The sequence below is a fragment of the Paralichthys olivaceus genome, chromosome 6 (assembly GCF_024713975.1).
Source record: "Paralichthys olivaceus isolate ysfri-2021 chromosome 6, ASM2471397v2, whole genome shotgun sequence".
NCBI lineage: Eukaryota > Metazoa > Chordata > Actinopteri > Pleuronectiformes > Paralichthyidae > Paralichthys > Paralichthys olivaceus.
The window spans coordinates 3,716,752-3,743,036 of NC_091098.1; the positions used below are offsets into that span (position 1 = coordinate 3,716,752).

Sequence of the window (26,285 nt, forward strand, 5' to 3'; positions counted from 1 at the left end):
TTCAAGTTTCAAGGGTTTTATTGTCATATGTGTAAAAGCCCTGACAAAGGGAGTATTTGAGTGAAGATACATGGACATAAACTGTTCTCAGATCAGAGAGGTGTCTCTTAATGTTATTTAAAAACTCTGTGCTCCCTCTGCTGGAAACATCTGGTAACTAATGAAGAATAACTTTTTGAACATAAAACACAAGAATACACAAAAATACTGTTCTCTAACTGCTGCAACTGACAGCAAACATTATAACCATAATTTGAATATAACCGCTTACATGGTAAATGTGCTATTTAATCCTTGTCCTTCCAAGATACAAGTGTCTGTTGTGAAGAAAATAAAACAAAATAAAAGATGAAGAGAATAATCTCAGTTCATACACTGAGGGTGGCCATTTGTCCCATCATGCCACTGTGCCAGCACTTAGAAATGATATTCCAGATCCAGCTGTGAGTTATCTCTCCACAGAGGATCATGAAGTCTGAGTGTTGAGGCACGTGCAGCTCACTCACTGTCAGCAGGAGATTCAGGCAGTTTTAATAAACATGCTCCAAGTTTCATATTCCCAGCTCACTGTAGTCTGGGTGCAGTGACATCTGTGAAGTGATGTGAAACAGAGCAGTGGTTTTTTCTGTACCCTGCAAAAACAATGTACCAGAACCCAGAGGGATATACCTGGATTCTAGAGCACATTCACTCTGCAGTGCACAGACAGTTTACTGGTTCTCTGCAGGTTCATCTCTTTTGCTGAGGAAAGAAATATGTTGAATTAAAATGGAAACCTCTTGTACATGTGTACAGACTTCACAGAGTAAAGTCAGATCAATCTTAGGCCACTTTCAGACATGCACTGGACTCCAGACAATCTCCTGACATTCTCCAGAGGGGCTGGATGTTTCCCTAAAACTCTACCTAATGTGTCGATACAGCAGGATAGGTGTGCTGATGATGCTTCAAACATGCTACAGACGCAAGAATACAAATACAAAGAGAAAGCAAATATCTCTGCATGAAAAAGAGTAAAGATGAAGATGATGCCAAGAGAGCCTTTGGTGATGTGATCTCTGCAGCAGTTATTATGTTACATCCTGCCTCTGACTATTGGGCCACCCCTCACCTGAACGCTCCAGAGATTTGTGTTGATGTGAACGAGTTCTATAAAAGAATCTCTTGCTGCGTTGTTCATGTGTTAAAGACAAAGCTGGAGAGAGTCTGGACCCAATTCTGCAGACGTCCTCCAGAGGTCATGTCTGAAAGTGTCTATACAGTCCTCAATTAATGAATATTTCAATGTAGAGCACGCTGCTGTCTCACCTGCTGCTGTTCATTATGTTCTCTCCATCATATTCACAGCTTCTCCTCCAGCTGTGTTTCCCTTCTAGTGAAATATTAAATAAAATAATCAAATGACCTTCATCAAGCAAGTATTGTCATCAAGCACTGAACATATACACAGAGTCAGAACATACACTGTGAAAAAGAGAGAACAAACGTACCTCTGTGGGATTTCTTTTTTTTCCTGTTACAGAAAGAAACAGATGAAAAACCTCTAACTCGATGACATCATGACTTGATGGGTTCTTATCATCCATGAGAACATTTTCTTTGATCACACACACATCGTACCTGAATGACATATTTTCCTCTTCCAGAAAACGAAGGCGATGGCAGATAAAACAAAAAAAACCAAAACCACTGAAGTGATGATTCCCACTGTGACAATTAAACTGGTATTTTCACATTCAGCATCAGTTGAAGTTGTTCCTGGTCGCTTCAGCTGAGGTTTTGGTGATTCACATCTGGAACGACAGGGGGACATTTTCACAGGACCGTGAGAGACACCACAGATTCACTGCAGGTGTAAGAAACCAGGCACGTCCACGTGTGGTGTGACTATTCACTTACTGTGTGTGTGCTTGACAAGATGTACGGGTCCCATCAGAAAATGTTCCATCACTGCAGTCAGAGCATTCAGAGTCTGTGAGGGCTGTTCCTGTACAAACACAAACTATACAGTTACTATTGTACACGTCATATTAGGATTATAGAGCAAAGTGGTATTTGACATGAGACCTGTCTGATTATTGAGGTTTTTGATCAGCAAACATTTCCTTGTTCAAATTCCCTCCTTTTGATGTGAGATGTGATGAAATGTAGAGCAGCATGTCACTAAACTTACAAACATATTTCTATTAACTAAGGAACATTGACAGAATTTCAAAGATACAGAAACTATTTGACATTAGTTTCTCTCATCACACCTGGATCACTGCAACAGTCTTGTATGACTATATTCATTATTTGTTTTTATATTTTTTGTGTTGCATAAAGAAAAGACAAGGTCAGATGAGATGCACCTTTAATGATCCTCCATGGAGGAAGTTCAGTCGACGCAGCAGCACAGTGAAAGCAGCAGTGCATGGACACAATGTAGTCAGAATAAAAATAAGAATACAACTTTGAAATAACACTGAATATATTAGGCTGTTTATCACAACTGTCCACTCCTTGTAGAATGTGACAGGCTGCCACTCAGCCACATTATTATTATTATTATTTCTCTTATGATTATGATTATTATCACAGTTGCACAGGAAGATTGGATTTTGATTAGTTTTGTTTTTAGTTAGTGAGTCCTCTTCAAACTGTTCTACAATATACTGTCACTTTTTATTGTTTGTGTGCTGAACTTTTTATAAACAGTCTAAGTGTGTGGTTTATAAACCTTAGACAAACCATATATATATACACAACTTTTCAAAATAAAAGAACTGTTCACTATAAGGCACTGCAGCAACAAATGTTTTACTTTGAAAACAAATTGCTAAACAGGAAGTGATTCTCTGACTTCTGTTGCCATGACGGAGATCAGATAATCAGACTCTCTCAGTCCAATGTGGTGAAATTAAAATCATGAAATCATCAAAATGATCTGGCAGTGATTCTGACTGAACGTTTGATCATTCATAATACAGATGTCATGTGTGAAGCATGAAATGAACAATTTGCCACATATCATCCAAATGCTTCACAATTGACTGGATGACTGAAATAACCTGCTCTGTGTTCTTTTTTTACAGCTGAGAAAACTTCAATCTTAAAGTCAGAATTGGAAAACGCACCTCTATGTTTGATGAACTGCCCTGGTTTACATTGTGTGTGTTTCTTTGCTGCTGCACAGTTGTTCCTTGTGCGGTCTGTACAGTAGAATCCTTCCAGAGGTTCACAAAGTGAATCTGTTGTTGCTGTGCATGAAGTGTTTATCTTCAGACCAGAATCTGTGGACACATAGAGGTTACATATGGAGGGAACATATGAAGATACAAACTGCTGTATAAACAACACAGTGGACTGATCTGCTGGTGGCAGGAACAAGGAGATATGGAGTGAACAACTGACTTTTGTAAGAACTTTCACTTCTACCATTAATGCAAGTCCCACTGATAGAAACTACAGAGCAAAGGAGATGATGTGCACATCTTGTGAAACTCAACTATTGACCATCCCAGTTTTCATCTATGCCAAATCTGTAATATGCCGAAAACGATTCTAAACAGACAAACACAGTGACGATGTAAAAACCATCAGAAAAGCTCAGTTCCATCTCAGTCTCAGCTCATACACTGTTGGACTTACTGATTTTAAACCTACAGTAAATGTTAAGACAGAAATCTACCTGGACCACAGGTCGTGCAGGGAAAACACATTCTACGTGCAGTGGGAAGATTCATGAAGGTGTCCTTCTCACAGGGCAGACAGGAAGTGCTCCTGAACCTGCAGTGTGTTTCAACACGATTTCCTGTTGAAAAGAAAACAATTGAATTGCATGAAATGTTTCTGTTGAACAAAGACAAATCATCTTGAGAGTTAAACTCACGTTATATGTGAGTCATCGTAACATGCGCTGCAGTTTCATTCTTACTTACAACAAAAGAAGCCAAAACATAAAACAACCCATTCCATCTTATTCTTCTCGTTCAGGATCTTACCAGGTGGACAGAAAGAACAGCATCTGTTCCCTATCTGATACTCAGTTGGAGGACAAGTCAGAGTATTCACACAGAAGACTTTGATCAAAAGTATCTGAAGGACAGAGCAAAAGTTTAAACATGTTAACATTGTCATGAACAGAGAGAGGAGAGGAGACGACTGGACACTTAAATGACCAAATGTTTCTTCTTTGCAGTTTCTGTTTTTTGTCATATATTTGTGACAACATTTGAGTTAGTATTCAGATCTTTGTAAGTTCATTCAATGAAAGATGGATGTATATGGGTTTATTTTATAAAAACAATGGATGAGAACCCCAGAGACCTGCTCATCTGTTTAAACAGACTCAACACTGGCTTGATTGTTTCTGGAGTCAGATTGTTAATTAACAGTATCCAGCCCAAATACTCCTCCTCAAGTTAATAGCTGAGTAGTCTGCATCTGTTAAGGTGGAGCTCCACCAGTTAAGATTTTTGTATTTACTGTTTCTTTGATTTACAACTTTGAGGAAATATTACTGAAAGTGCAGCCTGTCACAATTCTGCTAACACTGATCAATTCTGCAGAAGGTAAAATGTGTTTGTTGCTGTTGTGAACTTGTCTGAGCGAGAATCTCCTGCTGTGTTGTGCATGTGTGAAAGGAAAACTGTGGAGAAAGTCCTGCCCCCAATTCTCTGGAGCTCCTCCACAGGACATGTCTACAAAACGGCTTATGAGTGACAGAGAGAGGAAAGAAGAAGCAGAACTGCAGGTGAAGAGGAGTATGGAGGAGGAAAAATACTTTATTTATTTCCACATTGATTTATTTCCATATTTCTTTGGCCATATGTAAATGAGGTAGGAGGTCCTAACCTCAGTCTGGAGCAGGATTGGTCAACTGAGCGATCCAGACAGAAGCAATGTTTTCCTCGTGAATCTTCACTGTAGTGTAGTTAGCAAACGAGCAACAGAAGCTAGTCCTTGGGTGCATGGTTCTCTACATGGTTAGCTAATGACCTAACCTCATTTGCAATGCCTCATAAAACCTGACATTTCTAAACCACTAGTAGATAAAATACAATATGTAAAACTTAGCTACTTAAGCAGGTTGAAGGCAAACAGCCTGTGTTGTGCTCTGTTCATATTTTTCATCAACAATGAACTGAACAAATCACTTTTCTTATGATGAACGTGAGTGACATTTATTTTTAAAATCATCATCGTATCAGGCATCAAGTGAAATACCAGGAGCGAGAGAAAATGTGTGTGTGTGTGTGTGAGCTTCCATTAGCATACGGACATGGAAATATACAGAAATAAATAAATGAGGAAATAAATTTAAGACATTTAATTATTTATGTCCTGTTTAATTACAAACTCTTATTTATTTATTTCTTATTTGTTTGCAGAATATGTCTTCATTTATTAATGTATTTATTTATTGTGTGACAACTTTACCAACAAAGATGCAGCTTCCAAATGTTTACTTCTCAAATTCATCTTGAACGGCAGGTTGGTAGTTTTCTTGAGCTGAAGTCACAATTACTGAGATCTGGGTTGAGGTGAGGTTTTAATCCAAAGAGGAGAAACACATCTGGAGACAAAGACAAAGAAGACTCAGCTGCAGTTGCCACAGTCAATGAGGCGACATTTTCAAAGAAGGCAACAGGATTGGCACATTGTGTGTTGTGTTGTTTTTGTTGACTGGCTTCAGTTTGTTTACCCCCCCACCAAAAATAATAAATTCATTTTATGGTCAGCTGCCACTACTCAGCCGTTCACACCACACAGGCCAGAAGGTGACCTGGCAACATTACTGCTGCTAGTCTGATCAGGTCTGTGTGTCTTTCACTTTCAGTGAGTGATAACATTCATCATTAAACCTTCTACAGCCCATTGCTCTGCTCAAAGTTCAGGTCTTAGTTCTGTTCCCTTTCAAAGCCCACGTTTCCTACAGTTCAGTGAGATCCTGTTGATTTCAGAATCAGGAATACTTAATTAATCCTCGTAGGGAAATTTTAAAAAGAAGTATAGATAAAGTGGTTGAGTGTCAGGAGCACAAGTAACAGGCAGCACTTCGATAAGTGGACTCATAACAAGGCGTTTCCAACGGTTCAGTGAGATCCTGTTGATTTGAAATAGGAAGTGACCTCTATTGTCTTTGACTGTTTCAAGATACTGAAACTGAGCTCTGGACAAATACACAACACACCACGGTCACACAGCTAAGAGTTGGTATCATATGTGAGCAGATGGTGGTTTTTCTGACATGATAACTGATCACATGATTAGTGCAGAGTGGAGGAGCGAGTTTTCACCTAAATCCTGATGTGGGTGTGTTCATGTGATTTTAGTTTTTCAGATGATTCAGATTCCACACTTCCTCATCCAAACCTGAAGGTTTTACACAACTCAGACTCAGACCATGTTTCCAGTAGTTCTCTGACAGTGACACTTTGTTGATAACACCAGTACACAGCGAACAACTTATTGTTTCATCTCCACAAACTCACGGTGTCGATTTATCAGCGACATCACAACAATCTACTGGTTCACTCCTGCTCTGTAATATGCAACATTCAGAGGTTCTATAGAAATTCACTCAGCTTACCGTCGTTAACACGATCAGACGAACTTCCATGTTCCGTCTACAGGCAGTGAGCTTTCGGTTTCAAAGTGAGTGTCCTCGGAGCTGGATAAGAAAAATGGTGAAACATATTCACTTCCTGGAAAAAGATCTCTCGACGCCACACAGCCGCTGAGGGAAGTTGGAAACATATTCACAGATTCGAACTTCGGATCAATAATTCACAAGCGAAACGTTGTTAAAACACAAAAGCCTCTTTCCCAGTGTGATCAGGTAGAAAACGAGCTCCGAGCAAAGCTCAGTATGAGTCATCCTCCACGACCGAGAAGTGATATGACAGAACAACCTAATGTTGTTTGGCTGAAGGTTCAGTGGGTGGAGTTATAACCTCTTTACATACAGTCTATGGTTAGAAGGAGAGTGTGATCAGGAAGTATCAGTGTGAGTTGTGGCTGTGACAGCAGCTCGTGTTCAGGGACTCATATTGTGGGTGAATAAAACACTGAGGCAACGACTCGGGCTCTCTCCTTCCTTCACCAGAGGTATTACAGAATCATTCTGGGGATAAGAATTTTCTGGAATGCTCATACTAACAGATCATCTCATGGCTGCCTCATGGACAATGGACTTTAACCCAGACATGTCAAACTCAATGCCCGCAATAAAATATCACACGTCTATCTCAACTGCTCCGCCGGTAAGAAGGAAAAAAAGCTCCATAGGCCGAGCCACGGTGCGCGATGCCCGGCTAGATCCACACGGAGCGAGCGCTCCTCCTCACCAAGTACTTGGTGTTAGCAGGGACGGAGCCAGAACATGGAACCTCTGATCATTTGGGATGGCATTAAAATCACTTTTACATGAACATAAAAATGTGTGAAACAATTTAATTGAAAGATACAAGATGTTCTTATTTTCTGCATCATAACATTCATCTTACCAGGCATGTGCACAGATAGACCCCTAGTGGTGCTCAAGCACCTGCCCCTTTGCCCTGGATGAGAAAAGTGCCCTTTCTGCTGGAGCCCAACAGTGTTTTGATATCTGATGGCATTTATTTGAGTTCTTGTAACAATTCTGCTCCTCCCTCCTCCTCCTCCCTACTCCTCCTCCCTCCTCCTCCTCCTCCTTCTCCTCCTCCTCCTCCACTTAGCTCTCGTGCAGAGCTGAGCACTAAACCGCTGCAGCCTGCAGGTCTCCTCTGACCCGCAGCATCAGACAGACAGGTAATGGTAGTGTTTGTGCAAAATGAACCACAATACTTAACATTATAGCTGAAAACAGTACGTGGCTACTGGCCCCACGCATTGGTTTCCTGGAAATGTGCTGATTCAATGCATTGTGTCAGTTGTCTGCTTTTTCTACCTGAAGATATAAAAGCAGAAAGGAGTGGAGAAAAGGGATCAGAAAGTGGAATAGTGCTCTTGAAAAAATCAAGCAGCACTCTGTCACAGAGGTCCACATGACAAGCATGGTGAGGTGGACCAATTACCAAAAGGCTCTCCAGACTTCATCTGATGTTGATGATGATCAGATGTAAAGGGAGTGGAAGCCAGAGAGCGAGAGAGGCAGACAAACAGAGAGATACTGACCAGGTTAATAGATCTCACAGTGTAGATCATAAAGAACAGGCTCAGGAGTCTCTATGGGGAAGAAAGACTCTCTGACCTTCTCCTCCTGCCATTGAGCAAGACATACAAATAAACCAGAGGTCATAAGAATCTTCCAAGAGATGGCACCAAGGAGGATGCTCCTGTGAAGAAGCTGAACGATCCTGCTCCCCTCACCTCCTCCTTAAATAGATGTATTTTATAGATTATATTGGATGCTTTATTTTTATTTCATTTATTCAGAGCAGAGTTTTGATAAGTTTTAACTGAGAATATTTTATGATTATTTTTTGCCTGTTATTTATTTATTTAAAAAATTAAAAATATAAGTTTAATATATCCGACTGTGTTTTTTCTTAATTTTATGAATAACTTTGGCGATGGCTGCCCTTTTGTTTTTTTAGCATGAGCACCTGCTTCCAAAGATGTCTGAGCACATGCCTGGGTATGTGTCTTGAAAAGCAGCACACATGCCGGCTTAGCTAGCAAGCTAAGCTAATGCTAGCAAAGTATTCTGTGGCCTAGTCACACACTGACTTTAGCAGATGAGCTAACAAGGCTGTACAAAGTAAATTAAGCATAAACCTACCCCAGTGGCTCCACATCCATAAACTGTCTTATCAAATGAGTGATACAATCCTCCAGGAGATGTCCTGGGTCAGGTGCTGCTGCTCTGGTAGTGTCTCTCCTATTGTGTGAAAGAAGAACAAACTGTCTACTGAGTCACTGGCTGAGCAGGAAGTGGTTTCAAGTGTCACTTCCATCACAAACATTTCATTGTGTCGGGTTGTGCAGTCAATACAGAAGGTGAGTTAATGTCACTTGGCGTGAATGATAAAAATGACTTATCAAAATGAAGATTCATAATTACTAACAAACTCCAAGTAGCAGATTAAATAACACACAGCATTTTGTAGTAACAGCACTTCAAAAATATTTGATTGTAGAATTTAAACATACAAGTCACATACACATTACAGAGCCAAAAGATTCTCTAGGTGTTCATCAACTCCAATGAAAGAAAACCCTTTTTCAGATCAGGCTGTATGTAGCAATGGAGTTTGCACTGGAACACAGTCAATGCATAGACCGATTTTAATATTGATTCTCTGACTGCCATTTTACCATATCTATTAAAACAAAGTTTGAAATGCTTTAGTATTATTTTATTTGTTTGTTTTCACAGCTTGCATCTGAAATTGATCACTCACATGCACAGTCAAAGTTGTTTTCATGTATATCAGATATTGAATGGTTGAAAACTGGGATTTCAGCTTCAGAAGACTATACAAATATTTATTTAATTAAAAAATGCATTTTTATTAATACGCATGCACTCTTTATTAGTTTTGACATCATTCTTGTGGAATTCAAATCTTGTAAGTCATACCCATATTAGCATAGCTTTTGTAAAACTAGATCTAAATGTTAAATATTATATTAATAAGTATTGTAACTGTTTTCAACAGGACTGATCCAGACGGTAGGTCACCATTCATCCTTGAAAAGCAAAGCTGAATCATGATGCCTTTCAGGACACCAACCTGTATAAAAAATCACTTTATGTATATAACATATATATTCAAAATAAATCTGTTTAATGTCCCTTTTATTATTACACTTTTCATTACAGTGTTAACTTGTAATATTTGAATGAATATTTATAATGGGAAATGTGAATATATCCATTACAATCAAATTAAAAAGATACAACAGAAGTAATAGTCATAACCCTAATTATATCCTTATACATCTATATGCAGGTGTGTGAATACTTGTGGTACTGTATGAAGCCTTCAGAGGGACAAATACAGCAGCTGGGGATGACAAGATGGGTTCCCTGGCCTAAAGAGCCATGTTGACAATAAATCAAATGTTGATATGCTGAGGTAACAGTGTTGTCATCCCCCCCCCACGCTCTCTAATGTGGTCTAACACCGTAACATCCTCCTGGTACTGCCTGTGAATATGTAAAAAACTTCTAGGCAGTACTGGGAGAAGTACGGTGGTAGACTCACAGCTTTCAGGATCCTGACCACAGCATTTCCTCTGACTGTCTGAAAGGTGTGTCCCTACAGTTCATAAGAACACCATGACACTCCAGCAGAAGGTGGGTCACCACGTCTGCAGCTGTCAGCTCCTGTGCTGCTCCACACTCATCTCTTCTATAAGTGTCTGAAAACATAAACAAAGGAGAAACTCAGAGAAGGCTTTATTATGAGCTCTATATTATGTTGGTTATATGATAATGCCAGTTATTAGGGAGTGTAGGTTTACAGTCAGTGACTGACGTGCACTGCACCGCTAATGTTACAGTAACATTACTAGATTTGAACACAGAGCTGTGGTATAAAAACACTTTGGGAGCCAGAGGGTGGCCGGTTGGAGAGGTGCCAGTTCACATCCTGGGCACTGCTGAGGTGCCCTTGAGCAAGGCACCGAACCACCCAATTGCTCCCCGGGCGCCTTCATGGCTGCCCAGTGTGTTCCGTGTGGTCACTGTGTGGATTGTGTTCTGTGTGTTCAGGCCGTGTGTGAGTTGTTCACATGGATGGGTTCAATACAGAAGTCAAATTTCCCCATGTTTGCATGTTGCATGCTGTGTGTGGGACAATGAAGAGGAATCTTAATGTTAAAAAACTAAAATCAATTAAAAGTCTGGCTTTTACCATTTTTGCAAACAAGTAAACCACATCAATGTTCAGTTCTTCTTCTATTTCTCTTTTACGGCTCACATACACCGCCATCTTTGCCTGAGCTACAACAAAGTTTAAGAGCTGGCACTTGTGTTTTCTCTGGCGAGTTTAATTAAAACCACAGATAAAAACTGTCTTCTTGAAAAACTCCTCGCATCTGTTAAAAATGGTGTCCAGTGAACTAAATAGAGTGGAGAGATGAGAACACTCTAAAAAACAGTGAAACACAGTTTCTCTCTGGCTGCAGAACGGACATTTGTCTTCTACAGCAGAGTTGATGACCGAGATAAAAGAGTTCACTGCTACGATTCCTTGTAGGATTCTCCACTGCAGGTCTCTGTGTCTCTTTATTACAGGATGTTTGTTCAAAGACCTCCATGATGGTTTCAGGATCTAGTTTAAAGTAGGCCCTCCATGGATTGTCACTGTGCCCGTTCAGTGTCTTCTGGTTAAGTGTCTTCACCATCAGTCCATAGAGGGTTTTTCTTGAGGCGTCTTCCGGAGAAATACTTACAAGGGTGACAGGCTCCAGCCGGCAGCCAGAACAGTTTTTTTTCCAAGACAGGAAGTAATCTGGTAGCAGGGTATGGGTCTGTGGAGTCTGGCAGCAGTGAACCTTCACAGAAGTCTTTTAAAAGAAGGTGTTCATGTCTTGTCAGTTTTGATTTCCAGTGATGAAGGAGCTGATTCATGACCCGCATGGATCTCACTCCCAGTTTAGAGGCTAATCCTGCAGGATCGTCCAGCCAAGGTCCAGCCAGCTTCAGCACCTGCTCCAGTGTGGAAATCCCTGCAGCGTGGAGGGTTCTGGACAGAGTAGGTCCACTCAGGTTGGAATAATCCAGACGTTGTCCATACAGTACTGGTTCCTGTAAGAGCCAGTGTAGAGAGGCCGTCTGCTCCTGTCTCTGCTTTTTCTGCAAAGACCACACTGAAAAAAGGTTCCGATAAAAGTCTGGCAGAGAAAAGGTGTTCAGCTTCTTAGGTCCATAAAAAACAAGGTTAAGTCCAGTCCCAAACCACCACCACACGTCTCAGGATGCAGCAGGACAGAGGTCGCCATGCCAGGTCAGCTGGTCCAGTCAGCAACCTCTGAACAAACCGGAGATGAAAAGCTGCACCTCTGCTGGCCAGGTGAATCAGCCCCTGTCCACGCTCCTCCTTATGAAGGAACAGGACACTCTGTGGTATCCAGTGCAGCTTGTCCCAAACACAATCAACTAAAACCCTCTGGATTTGTGACAACAGAGAGGCTGGGGGGTCAACACAGGCCAACCGATGCCACAGAGCAGAACACACAAGATTGTTAATTATAAGCACTCTGTGTTTGTAGGATATTAAAAAAAAAAAACCAGGTCCATTTCACGAGACGACCTCTGACCTTTTCTATCACGTTTTCCTAGTTTTTCTTTAGTGTCATTACTCTAAAAAACTCCCAGATATTTAAGCCCTGTCTTTTTCCAGATTAGACGTCCTGGTAGCCTGAGCTGACCCCTCAGCCTGTCCCCGACCAGCACTGCCTCGCTCTTCTCCCAGTTTACCTTGACAGAGCTCTGCTGTTCTGGAGCGTCATCAGGGCAGCGATCTGCTGTAGAATCTGCAAAACCCTGCAATTCTACCACCTGAGTCTCCAGGTCCTTCACAGATCCGGTTAAATCTCTAGTGACATTATGATTGAACTGCTGACACAGCTGTTTTATCTGAGTCTTTCCACCACTGTTGGTCATTGGCAAACTCAGATTTAGTTTGCCTGTGACTGTGCCTGAAGTATTTGAAGGTTTCTCTACAAACCTTATCCTGAAGCAGGTTATTAAAATGCCAGTACGCAGAGTAAACAGACATTCTTTATAAAAACAGAGCAAGAGACAAGGCAGTGGTCAGAGAACCCTACAGGAACAATGTGACAGTTTTTAAAAATGTTGGCGTGATGTTTAAAAGAGTTCAGACGGTCCAGCCTGGCCAGAGATAAAACATTTTGTTTGCAGTGGCTCCAGGTGTACTGCCTGAGCTTCTTATTAAAAAGCCTCCACACGTCTGACAGCTCGTGTGCTTCAGTCAGCTGTCTGAACCTGTGTGAAGAGGCTGGATGAGGTTCGGAGTGAGGTAAAATCAAATATATAAATACGTTAAAACCAATCAGGTTAACTTTAGGAAAGTTGTAATGAAAAGAGCAGTTTTGGGCAGGTTCCACAGAAGGAACAGAACACATCCTTAGAAACTGAAAAAACAAAACAGTAAAAGTACATTACTGTTAAATTAGCAGGAAGTGTTCAACATAATTATTGAGTATTTTGAACAACATCTAAACCTTTCAGAATGTCTTCTGCCATATCTCTTCTTAGGTTTTGAAAAGATTGCTTTGATGAGTCAATGTGAAACACTGTGGTATATTAGGAAATGCCTTCACCATCATCTTGGCCATCTGTACGGAGCACAAAATAACACATGGCAGAGTCTGATCTTACACAGCAAACATGTTTTATCCATCACAAAAAATTACATGTTGCATAGAATCACCTGCATGACAAAAATCCCACAACTGGTGCCATCCTTCTGGAAGGTGTGAGTTATCTCGCCAGGCTTGATGATAACCCAATACTCTATTCCAAGTCTTTTCTGGCACTTCTTGAAATACTGTCTACAGGACAAAATGAAAATCCAGTTTTACATTTGCACTTACTCTGCATGTGTGTGTGTGTAACCAATTTATTTCTCATAATCTATTTAATATCACTCACATCTGTAGCCAGCCTTTCTGGAGACCTCAACTTCATTTGACTGTTGCAGAGGATCAACCACAAAGATTGTGAAAGGGCATGAAGATACTGTTTGAAAAAGTAACATATCATTAGACTCTTCAAATATGTCAGCAACAACAGCAACAAGGATGAAATACTTTTTTATGTCAAACTTGAAAACCCCACTTTACAAATTGATACACAGCACTGAACTGACAGACGTACAAGTTTGAGTAAATAAAAGTAAAAAGCTATTTTAGATTTTAACATTCTACTTAGCATTGAGAGAACCGACTGCTGTCAGATCAGTTTGAATTGAGTTCCACAATTTTGGGTCATAGTGAATGAAAGAATACTCCAAACATCAGATGAACAGAAGGGACCAACAATTAGATCCTTTGGGATGATCCGAGTGCTGTTTTCACAATAATTGTAAGTCATTTCACTAAGATAGGGATGAAGACATTGAAAACTAAAGGAGGATCCTGAGGCACTGATAACCAATAAAGTCATTTCTCTCTCATTTTGTAATTCTGTACATGCTACAGCATTGAGGTAGTTATAAATCTTTATTGCAGTTATAAGGCTGATAACCTTTAAATGCACAAACCATAAGCTATACTGTACATAATGCTGTAAAGACATTCAGCACTACATGAGTAGCTGTATACTCAAGGTTCAAGGTTCAAAAGGTTCAAATGTTTTATTGTCATCTGCACAACAGATACAGCGTACATGTTGGCAATGAAAATCTTAAATGCCAGGCACCTCAAGCAGCTCAACATGTAATAGTGTCAGAAAAAAATAAATAAAAGAAGAGTAACTAAAAACTCACCACAAAAGTACAGTGCACATTTCTTATATTTACAAATCTAATGGCTCCATCATTTGAATCAAATGTAACCTGAATGAAAAAATCCAATAAAATGATAAAAGAACTGTATTTCTTTTGTAATATACACACTTCTGTAATACTATTTAATGGAAGAAAGACTCAAGCAGAACTGTGACCTAGGTTGAACAAACCTAGGGTGTGAATATAGCTGCCTCACTTTTGCTTAATGTTTCTTATTGTTTCCTTAACAATGTATTTATAGATCTGGAAAGTGTTCAGTGGTTTCAGGCCGTCCAAATGACAATGACTTGTTTAGAGCATACATTTTATCCAACTTATCAGCAAATAAGAACCTCTGTTGCAGACTCGGACCCTTTACTTGTGAGGTCATTGCTTCTGTTCTTCTCATCTGTGCTCTTCTGAAGATCTGTGTCAGAGTTTAGAGTTGACTCTGCTCTCTTTGGAACTGGAACAGTGTTTGGACCTTTCTGTCTCTCTTTGCCCAACCCTCCTGGGATTGAGTGATGTCTTGTCAGCGTGGGTTTAAGGAGTAACTGCTCAGAGAAGTTATGAGACATGTTTTCTCTGTTTCCTTTTTTAACTCTTCCCATTGTCTTCAAATTGCCTCTCACCTAGGAAAAGGGGTACAGGCAAAGCTCCAACCTTTTGTTTTAAAAAGAGGTCGCCCCAAACATACACTATTAAATAGCTGCTGTTTGACTCTTGTCACCCTGGTGCAAATAGTCACATACATACATTTGTTTGGTGATTACATTCAGTAACATTTCAGTTTTCAATTCAAATATTCACAAGATCTATTGTTCAAATTTAAATTTCTGATTTTTTTGAACAGACAAAAAAGCATAACTCAACTGAATATGTTAATAACCACAAGATAACAAAAACAAAAGATTATTGATGTCAGGGGTTGGCAGAAGTGGCAGGCGTGGACCCAAATGCACGACACGGAAGCAGACAAGGATTAGGCAAAGTTCTGGGTTTATTCCAAAGCAGAGGTCAATTTCCAGGCAGACAGTCCAAGGCAAACAGAACCAGCAGGGAGTAGGCGAAAGGGGAATCCAGGTAACAGAGCAGAGGTCAGGAGCCAGGTGATCAGTCCACAGCAAACAATGTCCGACAGGGAGTAGGCGAGAGAAGGGTCCAGAGAACAGGCAGGTAGGTAACACGGAGGTCAGGCAGGCGATAGGTAGGGAAGATAACGCTGGAAGGTAAGGCATGAAAACACTAACAATCTGGCAGAGGACAAAGGAAACTAGCAGGCAGATATACTGGCGGTGACTAATGAGCGGATTGGAGACAGGTGCGTATGTGGGTGGAGCCGGTGTGGACGTGCAGAGCAGGAGGGGAGTGGCTGAACTCTGAAACGACACAGGGATTAGTATATGGAAAACTGATAGTGAAAACATTAATAGGAAGGGGAATTCGTGACAATTGACATGAAACCATGAAATGGGACCGGAGGGAGATTATGGAAAGATGTCTTTGCCCATCACAGTTGTGTCGCAGTAAACACTGATAAACATATGATCAATGCAGCTTAATTGAAAGTTGCTCCTTATGGGCTTGTGACCCGATGCATCTTTCATTTGACTGGTTAAAGCAGTGGTGTCAAAGTCAATCACAGAGAGGGCCAAAATTAAAAACTGGGACTACGTCAAGGGCCAAACAGGGTCAACATTTATTAAACAAGATAGACAGGATATATGATAAAGTGCAGAAAGCAAACATATTTAGGTAGGCTACATTTTCTTTTATTAATTTTTTTAGCCAGTTCATGAATGTTTGGGGTTAGGTTCTGTGGAAACCCTCAAGATGGAGTGAAGGTGTGCATCACTGAGACGAGTCCTGTGTGGGTTTTTGTTCATCTTCATCTCAGAGAAAAGCGTGTGGGTGAACTTGACAGGGCACAGACAGCAGCACACAGGCACTGGGATCTCTGGATCTCTGGAAAGATAATTTAATATCATCAAATACTCAGTGAGTGAGTGGAGAGGAGCGCTGTGTGTGTGTAGCCGGACATTGAGCACCCTGGCTCGGGCTATGGAGCTTTTTTTTCACCGAAAAAAGATATGATATGTTTACCTTGAGTTTGACGTCTCTGGACTAGAATATTGAGCCACACACATCTATTCCATCTTTATAGATATATTTGCTAAAGTCAAGATACTTTTTGAGATGACTCTTGATTCCTGTTTCACGGGGAAAGAGCCTTTGACAGTTGGACACTGGAGGATCAGCCTTGAGGATCGTCTGCTGGGACATCCTCTCACCTGTTGTGACAGGGCTTGCTGCTCTGTTTACAGACTGAACATGTTTAACTGGGACGCTGTCTATACAAGCTGAGGCTTGTGCTGTCTATCTGTTATTTTCTCTTTTTTTCAAAATGTTTCATTATTATTATTTTTAGCCTTTACTTCATAAACACTTCATTATAGACATCATATATTATAGACTTCATATCTGTTCAACCTCTCATCTCTTGTGTTCTTCTGTGTTTTGTAGATGCTTCTTTTGAATCAACCCAGAAAGAGGAACAAAAGCTGAGGGAATCGTCTCCAAGAGAAATGTGTCACATCAACCTTGTAGACTTTGAGTGGAATTTCATAGGTCAGCGAGAGCTCTCTCCTCAGGCACTTCACATCAATGCAACCATGGTTATTTGTCCATTTTTGTCTTTAATTTTGTACATGTGATCATATTCTTGCATTGTTTCACTTCAAAAATGTGGATCTGCTTACTTTGTATGTACATGCTCACTTGTCCCAGGGCAGGTATACAATTGTAGGATTTAATCACTTAAGCCTTTTGAGGTTACTGTGTATAAAACAGTCAGTATCTGAGCAGACCCTAATCCTCCGCTTCATTTCACTGTGTTAGAAATACGGATGAGTTATTGGATGTGTTTACTCCATGCATGTCACTTCTTGGTCTTCCATGCAAGCAAATGACATGGCTCTCACTGTCGGTGCTTCACACACAATACCTCAGAAACCATAGTTCTAATTATGACAGTGTTTAAAGGACGATGTATCTCGCCATTGTGTTGTTAAATAATAGATTTAAAGAGATTTGTCTGAAAAAGGCACTTTTATTTTTACCAGGACCATCAAGTCTGACCAGCTAGATGTTCCACCATTTAAACAAGTAGAAAAAACTCAATAATATGAGTCTTTCATATTTCTCTGTTTGTATTTCAGTATCACTGGTTACAGATTATATTTGTGGAATTCATGTCCTTGTCCTGCTAATACTTGCAGTGTCAAGATGCATAATAAGTGTTTTACAAGGTTTATTGTTTTATCCCATTTAATGAACATACTGGTAACTGTCATGTTCTGTTATGCATAGCTTGAAATCTCCAACTGTAATGGACAACTTTGTTTCTATCAACAAAAGACAAACAACCTGCTCCTCCACCATGTTCTCTGTCTTTCCAGATCACTGTAAATCCATTCATTCAACTCAGTGAAGGTTTTAACCAAATTTATGAAACACAAACATCTGGATTTATGGACATTTCTTTGATAGACAATATAACAAGCTGTTAAATCACATTGTTAAAAACTAAATCCGTGGTTTTGAAAATGTTTTGCATCTGAAAAAGAAATCTAGTTATTTCAAATGTCTGAAATTTTCAAAAGCTCTCATAATATATCTTACATCGCTCTATACATGACTGTTTATAATGTATTTTACTGCAGCTTCACTTGCAGCTTACATACCTGCTTCAGTATAATGATCTGATGGTGTCATAGAGCTTAATACAATCATATAATGATCAGTTAACCAAGTTGCTTTACTTTAAACTTGAACTAGTTAACTCACCTATATCTGACAGTGCAGGTGAACTTCAATTTAAATATTTCAGCCCAGAAACTGTAGCTAAATGGTCCAAAAACATTTGGAGTTTAAAAGAGCCACTGAAAACATTTAACATGCAAGACCAGTTACATACACTGTAAGTATAAACAGGAAGCAGAATGTGTACTCTGCCTTTGGTTGCTTAGTAACAGATACTACTACGAACCAGACTCTGGTACTACATCTACTATATTTTGTCCATCTGCACTGAATGTCCCCCAGTGTTACACTCTTCTGTTTAGAAAGAGACATCTGTGTTTCAAACAGATGTTTAGAGGTAAAACCCAGAATCTTCACTCAAACACACATTTAGAAAGTTAAATATACAATACTAGGTTATTTTAGCTATTCCTTTTGTATTTTCACAATAAAAGTCCAAAGAATGCTTCAACATAACCGAGCATTAAGATCTATACAGCTTCATAAACACTGAACAGTGTTTTGAATCATTAAAAATTATGATAATATACTGATAATATATTGCAACTCACAATTTAGAACAGTACACTCAGTCAGTAACGCAAATATGTCAGCAAACATAAATATAGAATAGTCTACTTGCAACAACACTAGTCACATAGTTTTTCCACAGACACGAAGAACTACTATTCCACAGAGACACACAGTTAGCATTGCAGGAGATTAATGTGGCTAATGTTAGCTTCATGGTTCATGTCATGTAATTAACGTCATTAGGAAGAGAGGTGACTCTTAATGTTGTTTAAAAGCTCTGTGCTCCCTCTGCTGGGTCCCTCTGGTAACTACTCCTGCTCTTAATGCTGCTCGTGTTAGAATAACTTTTTTAACATAAAACACAAGAATACACAAAAATACTGTTCTCTAACTGCTGCAACTGACAGCAAACATTATAACCATAACATGAATATAAACACTTTTCCTTAGAGGGTTGTGGGGAGAGCTGGAGCCATTCGAGACGGGACCCTCCTTGACGTGAGGCGACAGCTCCAACATCACACCACTGTGCTGATACCTCACAGTGAAACATACTTACATGGTAAATACGCTATTTAATGCTTGTCCTTCCAAGATACAAGTGTCTGTTGTGAAGAAAATAAAACTAAATAAAAGATGAAGAGAATAATCTGATAAAACAGAGGGTGGCCATTTGTCCCATCATGCGACTGTGCCAGCACTTAGAAATAATATTCCAGTTTCAGCCAGATGTCGAGATCCAGCTGTGAGTTATCTCTCCACAGAGGATCATGAAGTCTGAGTGTTGAGGCACGTGCAGCTCACTCACTGTCAGCAGGAGATTCAGGCAGTTTTAATAAACATGCTCCAAGTTTCATATTCCCAGCTCACTGTAGTTTGGGTGCAGTGACATCTGTGAAGTGATGTGAAACAGAGCAGTGTTTTTTTCTGTACCCTGCAAAAACAATTTACCAGAACCCAGAGGGATATACCTGGATTCTAGAGCACATTCACTCTGCAGGTTCATCTCTTTTGCTGAGGAAAGAAATATGTTGAATTAAAATGGAAACCTCTTGTACATGTGTACAGACTTCACAGAGTAAAGTCAGATCAATCTTAGGCCACTTTCAGACATGCACTGGACTCCAGACAATCTCCTGACATTCTCCAGAGGGGCTGGATGTTTCTCTAAAACTCTACCTAATGTGTCGATACAGCAGGATAGGTGTGTTGATGATGCTTCAAACATGCTACAGACGCAAAAATACAAATACAAAGAGAAAATCTCTGCAGCAGTTATTATGTTTTTGATTTGTGTTGATGTGAACGAGTTCTATAAAAGAATCTCTTGCTGCGTTGTTCATGTGTTAAAGACAAAGCTGGAGAGAGTCTGGACCCAATTCTGCAGACGTCCTCCAGAGGTCATGTCTGAAAGTGTCTATACAGTCCTCAATTAATGAATATTTCAATGTAGAGCACGCTGCTGTCTCACCTGCTGCTGTTCATTATGTTCTCTCCATCATATTCAACATTTCTCCTTCAGCTGTGTTTCCCTTCTAGTGAAATATTAAATAAAATAATCAAATGACCTTCATCAACCAAGTATTGTCATCAAGCACTGAACATATACACAGAGTCAGAACATACACTGTGAGAAAGAGAGAACAAACGTACCTCTGTGGGATTTCTTTTTTTTCCTGTTACGGATAGAAACAGATGAAAAACCTCTAACTCGATGACATCATGACTTGATGGATTCTTATCATCCATGAGAACATTTTCTTTGATCACACACACATCGTACCTGAACGACATATTTTCCTCTTCCAGCAAACGAAGGCGATGGCAGATAAAACAAAAAAAAACAAAACCACTGAAGCGATGATTCCCACTGGGACATTTAAACTGGTATATTCACATTTAGCATCAGTTGAAGTTGTTCCTGGTCGCTTCAGCTGAAGGATTGGTGATTCACATCTGGAACGACAGGGGGACATGTTCACAGGACCGTGAGAGACACCACAGATTCACTGCAGGTGTAAGAAACCAGGCACGTCCACGTGTGGTGTGACTCTTCACTTACTGTGTGTGTGCTTGACAAGATGTACGGGTCCCATCAGAAAATGTTCCGTTACTGCAGTCAGAGCATTCAGAGTCTGTGAGGGCTGTTCCTGTACAAACACAAACTATACAGTTACTATTGTACACGTCATATTAGGATTATAGAGCAAAGTGGTATTTGACATGAGACCTGTCTGATTATTGAGGTTTTTGATCAGCAAACATGTCCTTGTTCAAATTCCCTCCTTTTGATGTGAGATGTGATGAAATGTAGAGCAGCATGTCACTAAACTTACAAACATAATTCTATTAACTAAGGAACATTGACAGAATTTCAAAGATACAGAAACTATTTGACATTATTTTCTCTCATCACACCTGGATCACTGCAACAGTCTTTTATGACTATATTCATTATTTGTTTTTATATTTTTTGTGTTGCAGAAAAGACAAGGTCAGATGAGATGCACCTTTAATGATCCTCCATGGAGGAAGTTCAGTCGACGCAGCAGCACAGTGAAAGCAGCAGTGCATGGACACAATGTAGTCAGAATAAAAATAAGAATACAACTTTGAAATAACACTGAATATATTAGGCTGTTTATCACAACTGTCCACTTCTTGTAGAATGTGACAGGCTGCCACTCAGCCACATTATTATTATTATTTCTCTTATGATTATGATTATTATCACAGTTGCACAGGAAGATTGGATTTTGATTAGTTTTGTTTTTAGTGAGTGAGTCCTCTTCAAACTGTTCTACAATATACTGTCACTTTTTATTGTTTGTGTGCAGAACTTTTTATAAACAGTCTAAGTGTGTGGTTTATAAACCTCACACATGAAGAGTAACAAAGTAAAATCAGTTTCATTGTGTGAAAAACATTGACTACTCCACTGTAGATAAACCAGGTGGGTGAAACACAAAGTTTTCTAACTTCACTAACGTCACCTTAGAAAAACCATATATATATATATATATATATTATGGTTTGTCACTACTTCAGAAGTCTGTTACGTATATTCAGACCTATGATACAGACCAAAGTTCATTACTTTTCAAAATAAAAGATCTGTATTTTCACTATAAGGCACTGCAGCAACAAATGTTTTACTTTGAAAACAAATTGCTAAAGAGGAAGTGATTCTCTGACTTCTGTTGCCATGACGGAGATCAGATAATCAGACTCTCTCAGTCCAATGTGGTGAAATTAAAATCATGAAATCATCAAAATGATCTGGCAGTGATTCTGACTGAACGTTTGATCATTCATAATACAGATGTCATGTGTGAAGCATGAAATGAACAATTTGCCACATATCATCCAAATGCTTCACAATTGACTGGATGACTGAAATAACCTGCTCTGTGTTCTTTTTTTACAGCTGAGAAAACTTCAATCTTAAAGTCAGAATTGGAAAACACACCTCTCTGTTTGATGAACTGCCCTGGTTTACATTGTGTGTGTTTCTTTGCTGCTGCACAGTTGTTCCTTGTGCGGTCTGTACAGTAGAATCCTTCCAGAGGTTCACAAACTGAATCTGTTGTTGCTGTGCATGAAGTGTTTATCTTCAGACCAGAATCTGTGGACACATAGAGGTTACATATGGAGGGAACATATGAAGATACAAACTGCTGTATAAACAACACAGTGGACTGATCTGCTGGTGGCAGGAACAAGGAGATATGGAGTGAACAACTGACTTTTGTAAGAACTTTCACTTCTACCATTAATGCAAGTCCCACTGATAGAAACTACAGAGCAAAGCAGTCTCTTATAATTTGATGGCAAAAAAGAACTAAAAATAAGACAGAAATCTACCTGGACCACAGGTGCAGGGAAAACACTTTGCATCTGTAGTGGGATGATTCATGAAGGTGTCCTTCTCACAGGGCAGACAGGAAGTGCTCCTAAACTCTGTGCAGTGTGTTTCAACACGATTTCCTGTTGAAAAGAAAACAATTGAATTGCATGAAATGTTTCTGTTGAACAAAGACAAATCATCTCGAGAGTTAAACTCACGTTATATGTGAGTTATCGTAACATGCGCTGCAGTTTCATTCTTATTACTTACAACAAAAGAAGCCAAAACATAAAACAACCCATTCCATCTTATTCTTCTCGTTCAGGATCTTACCAGGTGGACAGAAAGAACAGCATCTGCTCCCTATCAGATACTCAGTTGGATGACAAGTCAGAGTATTCACACAGAAGACTTTGATCAAAAGTATCTGAAGGACAGAGCAAAAGTTTAAACATGTTAACATTGTCATGAACAGAGAGAGGAGAGGAGACGACTGGACACTTAAATTACCAAATGTTTCTTCTTTCCAGTTTCTGTTTTTTGTCATATATTTGTGACAACATTTGAGTTAGTATTCAGATCTTTGTAAGTTCATTCAATGAAAGATGGATGTATATGGGTTTATTTTATAAAAACAATGGATGAGAACCCCAGAGACCTGCTCATCTGTTTAAACAGACTCAACACTGGCTTGATTGTTTCTGGAGTCAGATTGTTAATTAACAGTATCCAGCCCAAATACTCCTCCTCAAGTTAATAGCTGAGTAGTCTGCATCTGTTAAGGTGGAGCTCCACCAGTTAAGATGTTTGTATTTATTGTTTCTTTGATTTACAACTTTGAGGAAATATTACTGAAAGTGCAGCCTGTCAGAATTCTGCTAACGCTGATCAATTCTGCAGAAGGTAAAATGTGTTTGTTGCTGTTGTGAACTTGTCTGAGCGAGAATCTCCTGCTGTGTTGTGCATGTGTGTGTGTGTGTGTGTGTGTGTGTGTGTGTGTGTGTGTGTGTGTGTGCCTCCATTAGCATACTGACACGGAAATACATAAATAAATGAGGAAATAAATTTAAGACATTTAATTATGTATGTCCTGTTTAATTACAAACTCTTATTTGTTTATTTCTTATTTGTTTGCAGAATATGTCTTCATTTATTAATGTATTTATTTATTGTGTGACAACTTTACCAACAAAGATGCAGCTTCCAAATGTTTTCTTCTCAAATTCATCTTGAACGGCAGGTTGGTAGTTTTCTTGAGCTGAAGTCACCATCACTGAGATCTGGGTTGAGGTGAGGTTTTAATCCAAAAAGGAGAAACACATCTGGAGACAAAGACAAAGAAGACTCAGCTGCAGTTGCCACAGTCAATGAGGCGACATTTTCAAAGAAGGCAACAGGATTGGCACATTGTGTGTTGTGTTGTTTTTGTTGACTAGCTTCAGTTTGTTTACCCCCCCACCAAAAAAATAATAAATTCATTTTATGGTCAGCTGCCACTTCTCAGCCGTTCACCCCACACAGGCCAGAAGGTGACCTGGCAACATTCCTGCTGCTAGTCTGATCAGGTCTGTGTGTCTTTCACTTTCAGTGAGTGATAACATTCATCATTAAACCTTCTACAGCCCATTGCTCTGCTCAAAGTTCAGGTCTTAGTTCTGTTCCCTTTCAAAGCCCACGTTTCCTACAGTTCAGTGAGATCCTCTCCTGTGGAACCAGCTCCCACTCTGGGTTCGGGAGGTAGACACTGTCTCAGCATTTAAAGTAAAACTAAAAACCTTCCTCTTTGACAAAGCCTATAGTTAGTTCTGGATCAGGTGAGTCCTGAACCATCCCTTAGTTGTGCTGCTATAGGTTTAGACTGCTGGGGGAACGCCCATCATGCACTGAGCACTTCTTCACTTCCCTCTGTCTCTCTGCCCCCCCACACCTCTTTATTTATTTATTTATTTATTTATTTATTAGTTTTAACATGTCATCATGTCAAAGTGTCACTTTGTCCTCCCATAGTCCCTCTGGCTCTTCTCTCTATCTCGTTTCAGATAACTCCGGCACCGGGACTACAGGACCACAACGACCACCATCACCATTGTCTGCATTTATTACAAGAACTCAGCAATTCATTAATATATCTAGTCATGTAGATCTATACATTGTTATTGTTATGGTTAGCCTTGATTTTGATGGTGCCAAATTGTTACCGGTCTCTCTCTCTCCACCTCATCTCTCTTCTCTCCCCCACTTTCCACCCATCTCTCCTTTCCTCCCCCCTTACTTTTCTTTCCTCACCCCAACCGGTCGAGGCAGATGACCGCCCACATTGAGCCTGGTTCTGCCAGAGGTTTCTCCCTGTTAATGAGGGAGTTTTTCCTCTCCACAGTCGCCTGTGCTTGCTCATTGTGGGAACTGTTGGGTTTCTCTATGTTAATATTGTCTTAAGGTCTTGACCTTTAAATGTAAAGTGCCTTGAGATAATGTAAATTATGAATTGGCGCTATATAAATAAAATTGAATTGAATTGAATTGAATCCTGTTGATTTGAAATAGGAAGTGACCTCTATTGTCTTTGACTGTTTCAAGATACTGAAACTGAGCTCTGGACAAATACACAACACACCACGGTCACACAGCTAAGAGTTGGTATCATATGTGAGCAGATGGTGGTTTTTCTGACATGATAACTGATCACAGGATTACTGCAGAGGGGAGGAGCGAGTTTTCACCTAAATCCTGATGTGATTGTAGTTTTTCAGATGATTCAGATTCCACACTTCCTCATCCAAACCTGAAGGTTTTACACAACTCAGACTCAGACCATGTTTCCAGTAGTTCTCTGACAGTGACACTTTGTTGATAACACCAGTACACAGCGAACAACTTATTGGTTCATCTCCACAAACTCACGGTGTCGATTTATCAGCGACATCACAACAATCTACTGGTTCACTCCTGCTCTGTAATATGCAACATTCAGAGGTTCTATAGAAATTCACTCAGCTTACCGTCGTTAACACGATCAGACAAACTTCCATGTTCCGTCTACAGGCAGTGAGCTTTCGTTTTCAAAGGGAGTGTCCTCGGAGCTGGATCAGAAAAATGGTGACTCATATTCACTTCCTGGAAAAAGATCTCTCGACGCCACACAGCCGCTGAGGGAAGTTGGAAACATATTCACAGATTCGAACTTCGGATCAATAATTCACAAGCGAAACGTTGTTAAAACACAAAAGCCTCTTTCCCAGTGTGGTCAGGTAGAAAACGAGCTCCGAGCAAAGTTCAGTATGAATCATCCTCCTGAGCACATGGCTCTGGTCTTTAGCTGTAGTTACAGACTGTGCGCGTGCTGCGCGCTGGATCGTCTACAAAGGGCAACACCCTGTCCTTCCGTCTTTCTCAGTGGCGGCTCCTGACAAATTTCTCAGGGGGGGCAACTGTTGCAATGATGGCTAAGATGACCTGTTCAATGGTTCCAAAGGTTTCAAAGGTTTTATTTGTCATCTGCACAACAGTACATGTTGGCAATGAAAATCTTAAATCCCAGGCACCTCAAGCAACTCAACATGCAAGTGTCATAAAATAAGTTAAGAGTAACTAAAAATACAAATAACATACACTAGTGCAAATGAAACAATAACTACAAATGTCAGTACTAGTGCCAAAAAAAAATTAAACATTAT

General features: G+C 39.9%; 2 protein-coding genes across 8 annotated transcripts; both read right to left on the reverse strand.

Moving 5' to 3' along the window:
* Nucleotides 1-7,619, reverse strand: LOC138410496 (tumor necrosis factor receptor superfamily member 14-like). Of its 2 annotated transcripts, XM_069526823.1 has the most exons (11): nt 7,491-7,619; nt 6,575-7,373; nt 5,422-5,557; nt 3,984-4,077; nt 3,671-3,793; nt 3,117-3,272; nt 1,900-1,987; nt 1,621-1,793; nt 1,491-1,513; nt 1,309-1,372; nt 1-741 (listed from the first exon to the last, which is right to left on the reverse strand). In XM_069526823.1, exons 3-10 carry the CDS (start codon nt 5,461-5,463, stop codon nt 1,322-1,324), a joined length of 750 nt encoding a protein of 249 aa, XP_069382924.1. In that variant the 5' UTR covers nt 5,464-5,557; nt 6,575-7,373; nt 7,491-7,619; the 3' UTR covers nt 1-741; nt 1,309-1,321. The 2 variants fall into 2 exon arrangements, with proteins under 2 accessions (XP_069382924.1, XP_069382923.1); XM_069526822.1 differs by lacking the exon at nt 1-741 and having other exon boundaries at nt 1,368-1,513.
* LOC138410500 (tumor necrosis factor receptor superfamily member 14-like) lies at nt 1,258-26,001 on the reverse strand. Of its 6 annotated transcripts, none has more exons than XM_069526840.1 (10): nt 25,611-25,995; nt 23,798-23,933; nt 22,945-23,038; nt 22,629-22,751; nt 22,234-22,389; nt 20,827-20,914; nt 20,548-20,720; nt 20,418-20,440; nt 20,236-20,299; nt 9,747-10,335 (listed from the first exon to the last, which is right to left on the reverse strand). In XM_069526840.1, the coding sequence occupies exons 2-9, from the start codon at nt 23,837-23,839 to the stop codon at nt 20,249-20,251; spliced, it is 750 nt and encodes a 249-aa protein (XP_069382941.1). In that variant the 5' UTR covers nt 23,840-23,933; nt 25,611-25,995; the 3' UTR covers nt 9,747-10,335; nt 20,236-20,248. The 6 variants fall into 6 exon arrangements, with proteins under 6 accessions (XP_069382944.1, XP_069382941.1, XP_069382942.1 ...); XM_069526841.1 differs by lacking the exon at nt 9,747-10,335 and adding an exon at nt 17,739-19,778 and having other exon boundaries at nt 20,236-20,296; nt 25,611-26,001; XM_069526842.1 differs by lacking the exon at nt 9,747-10,335 and adding an exon at nt 17,739-19,656 and having other exon boundaries at nt 20,236-20,296.
* Nucleotides 26,002-26,285: the final 284 nt, after the last annotated feature.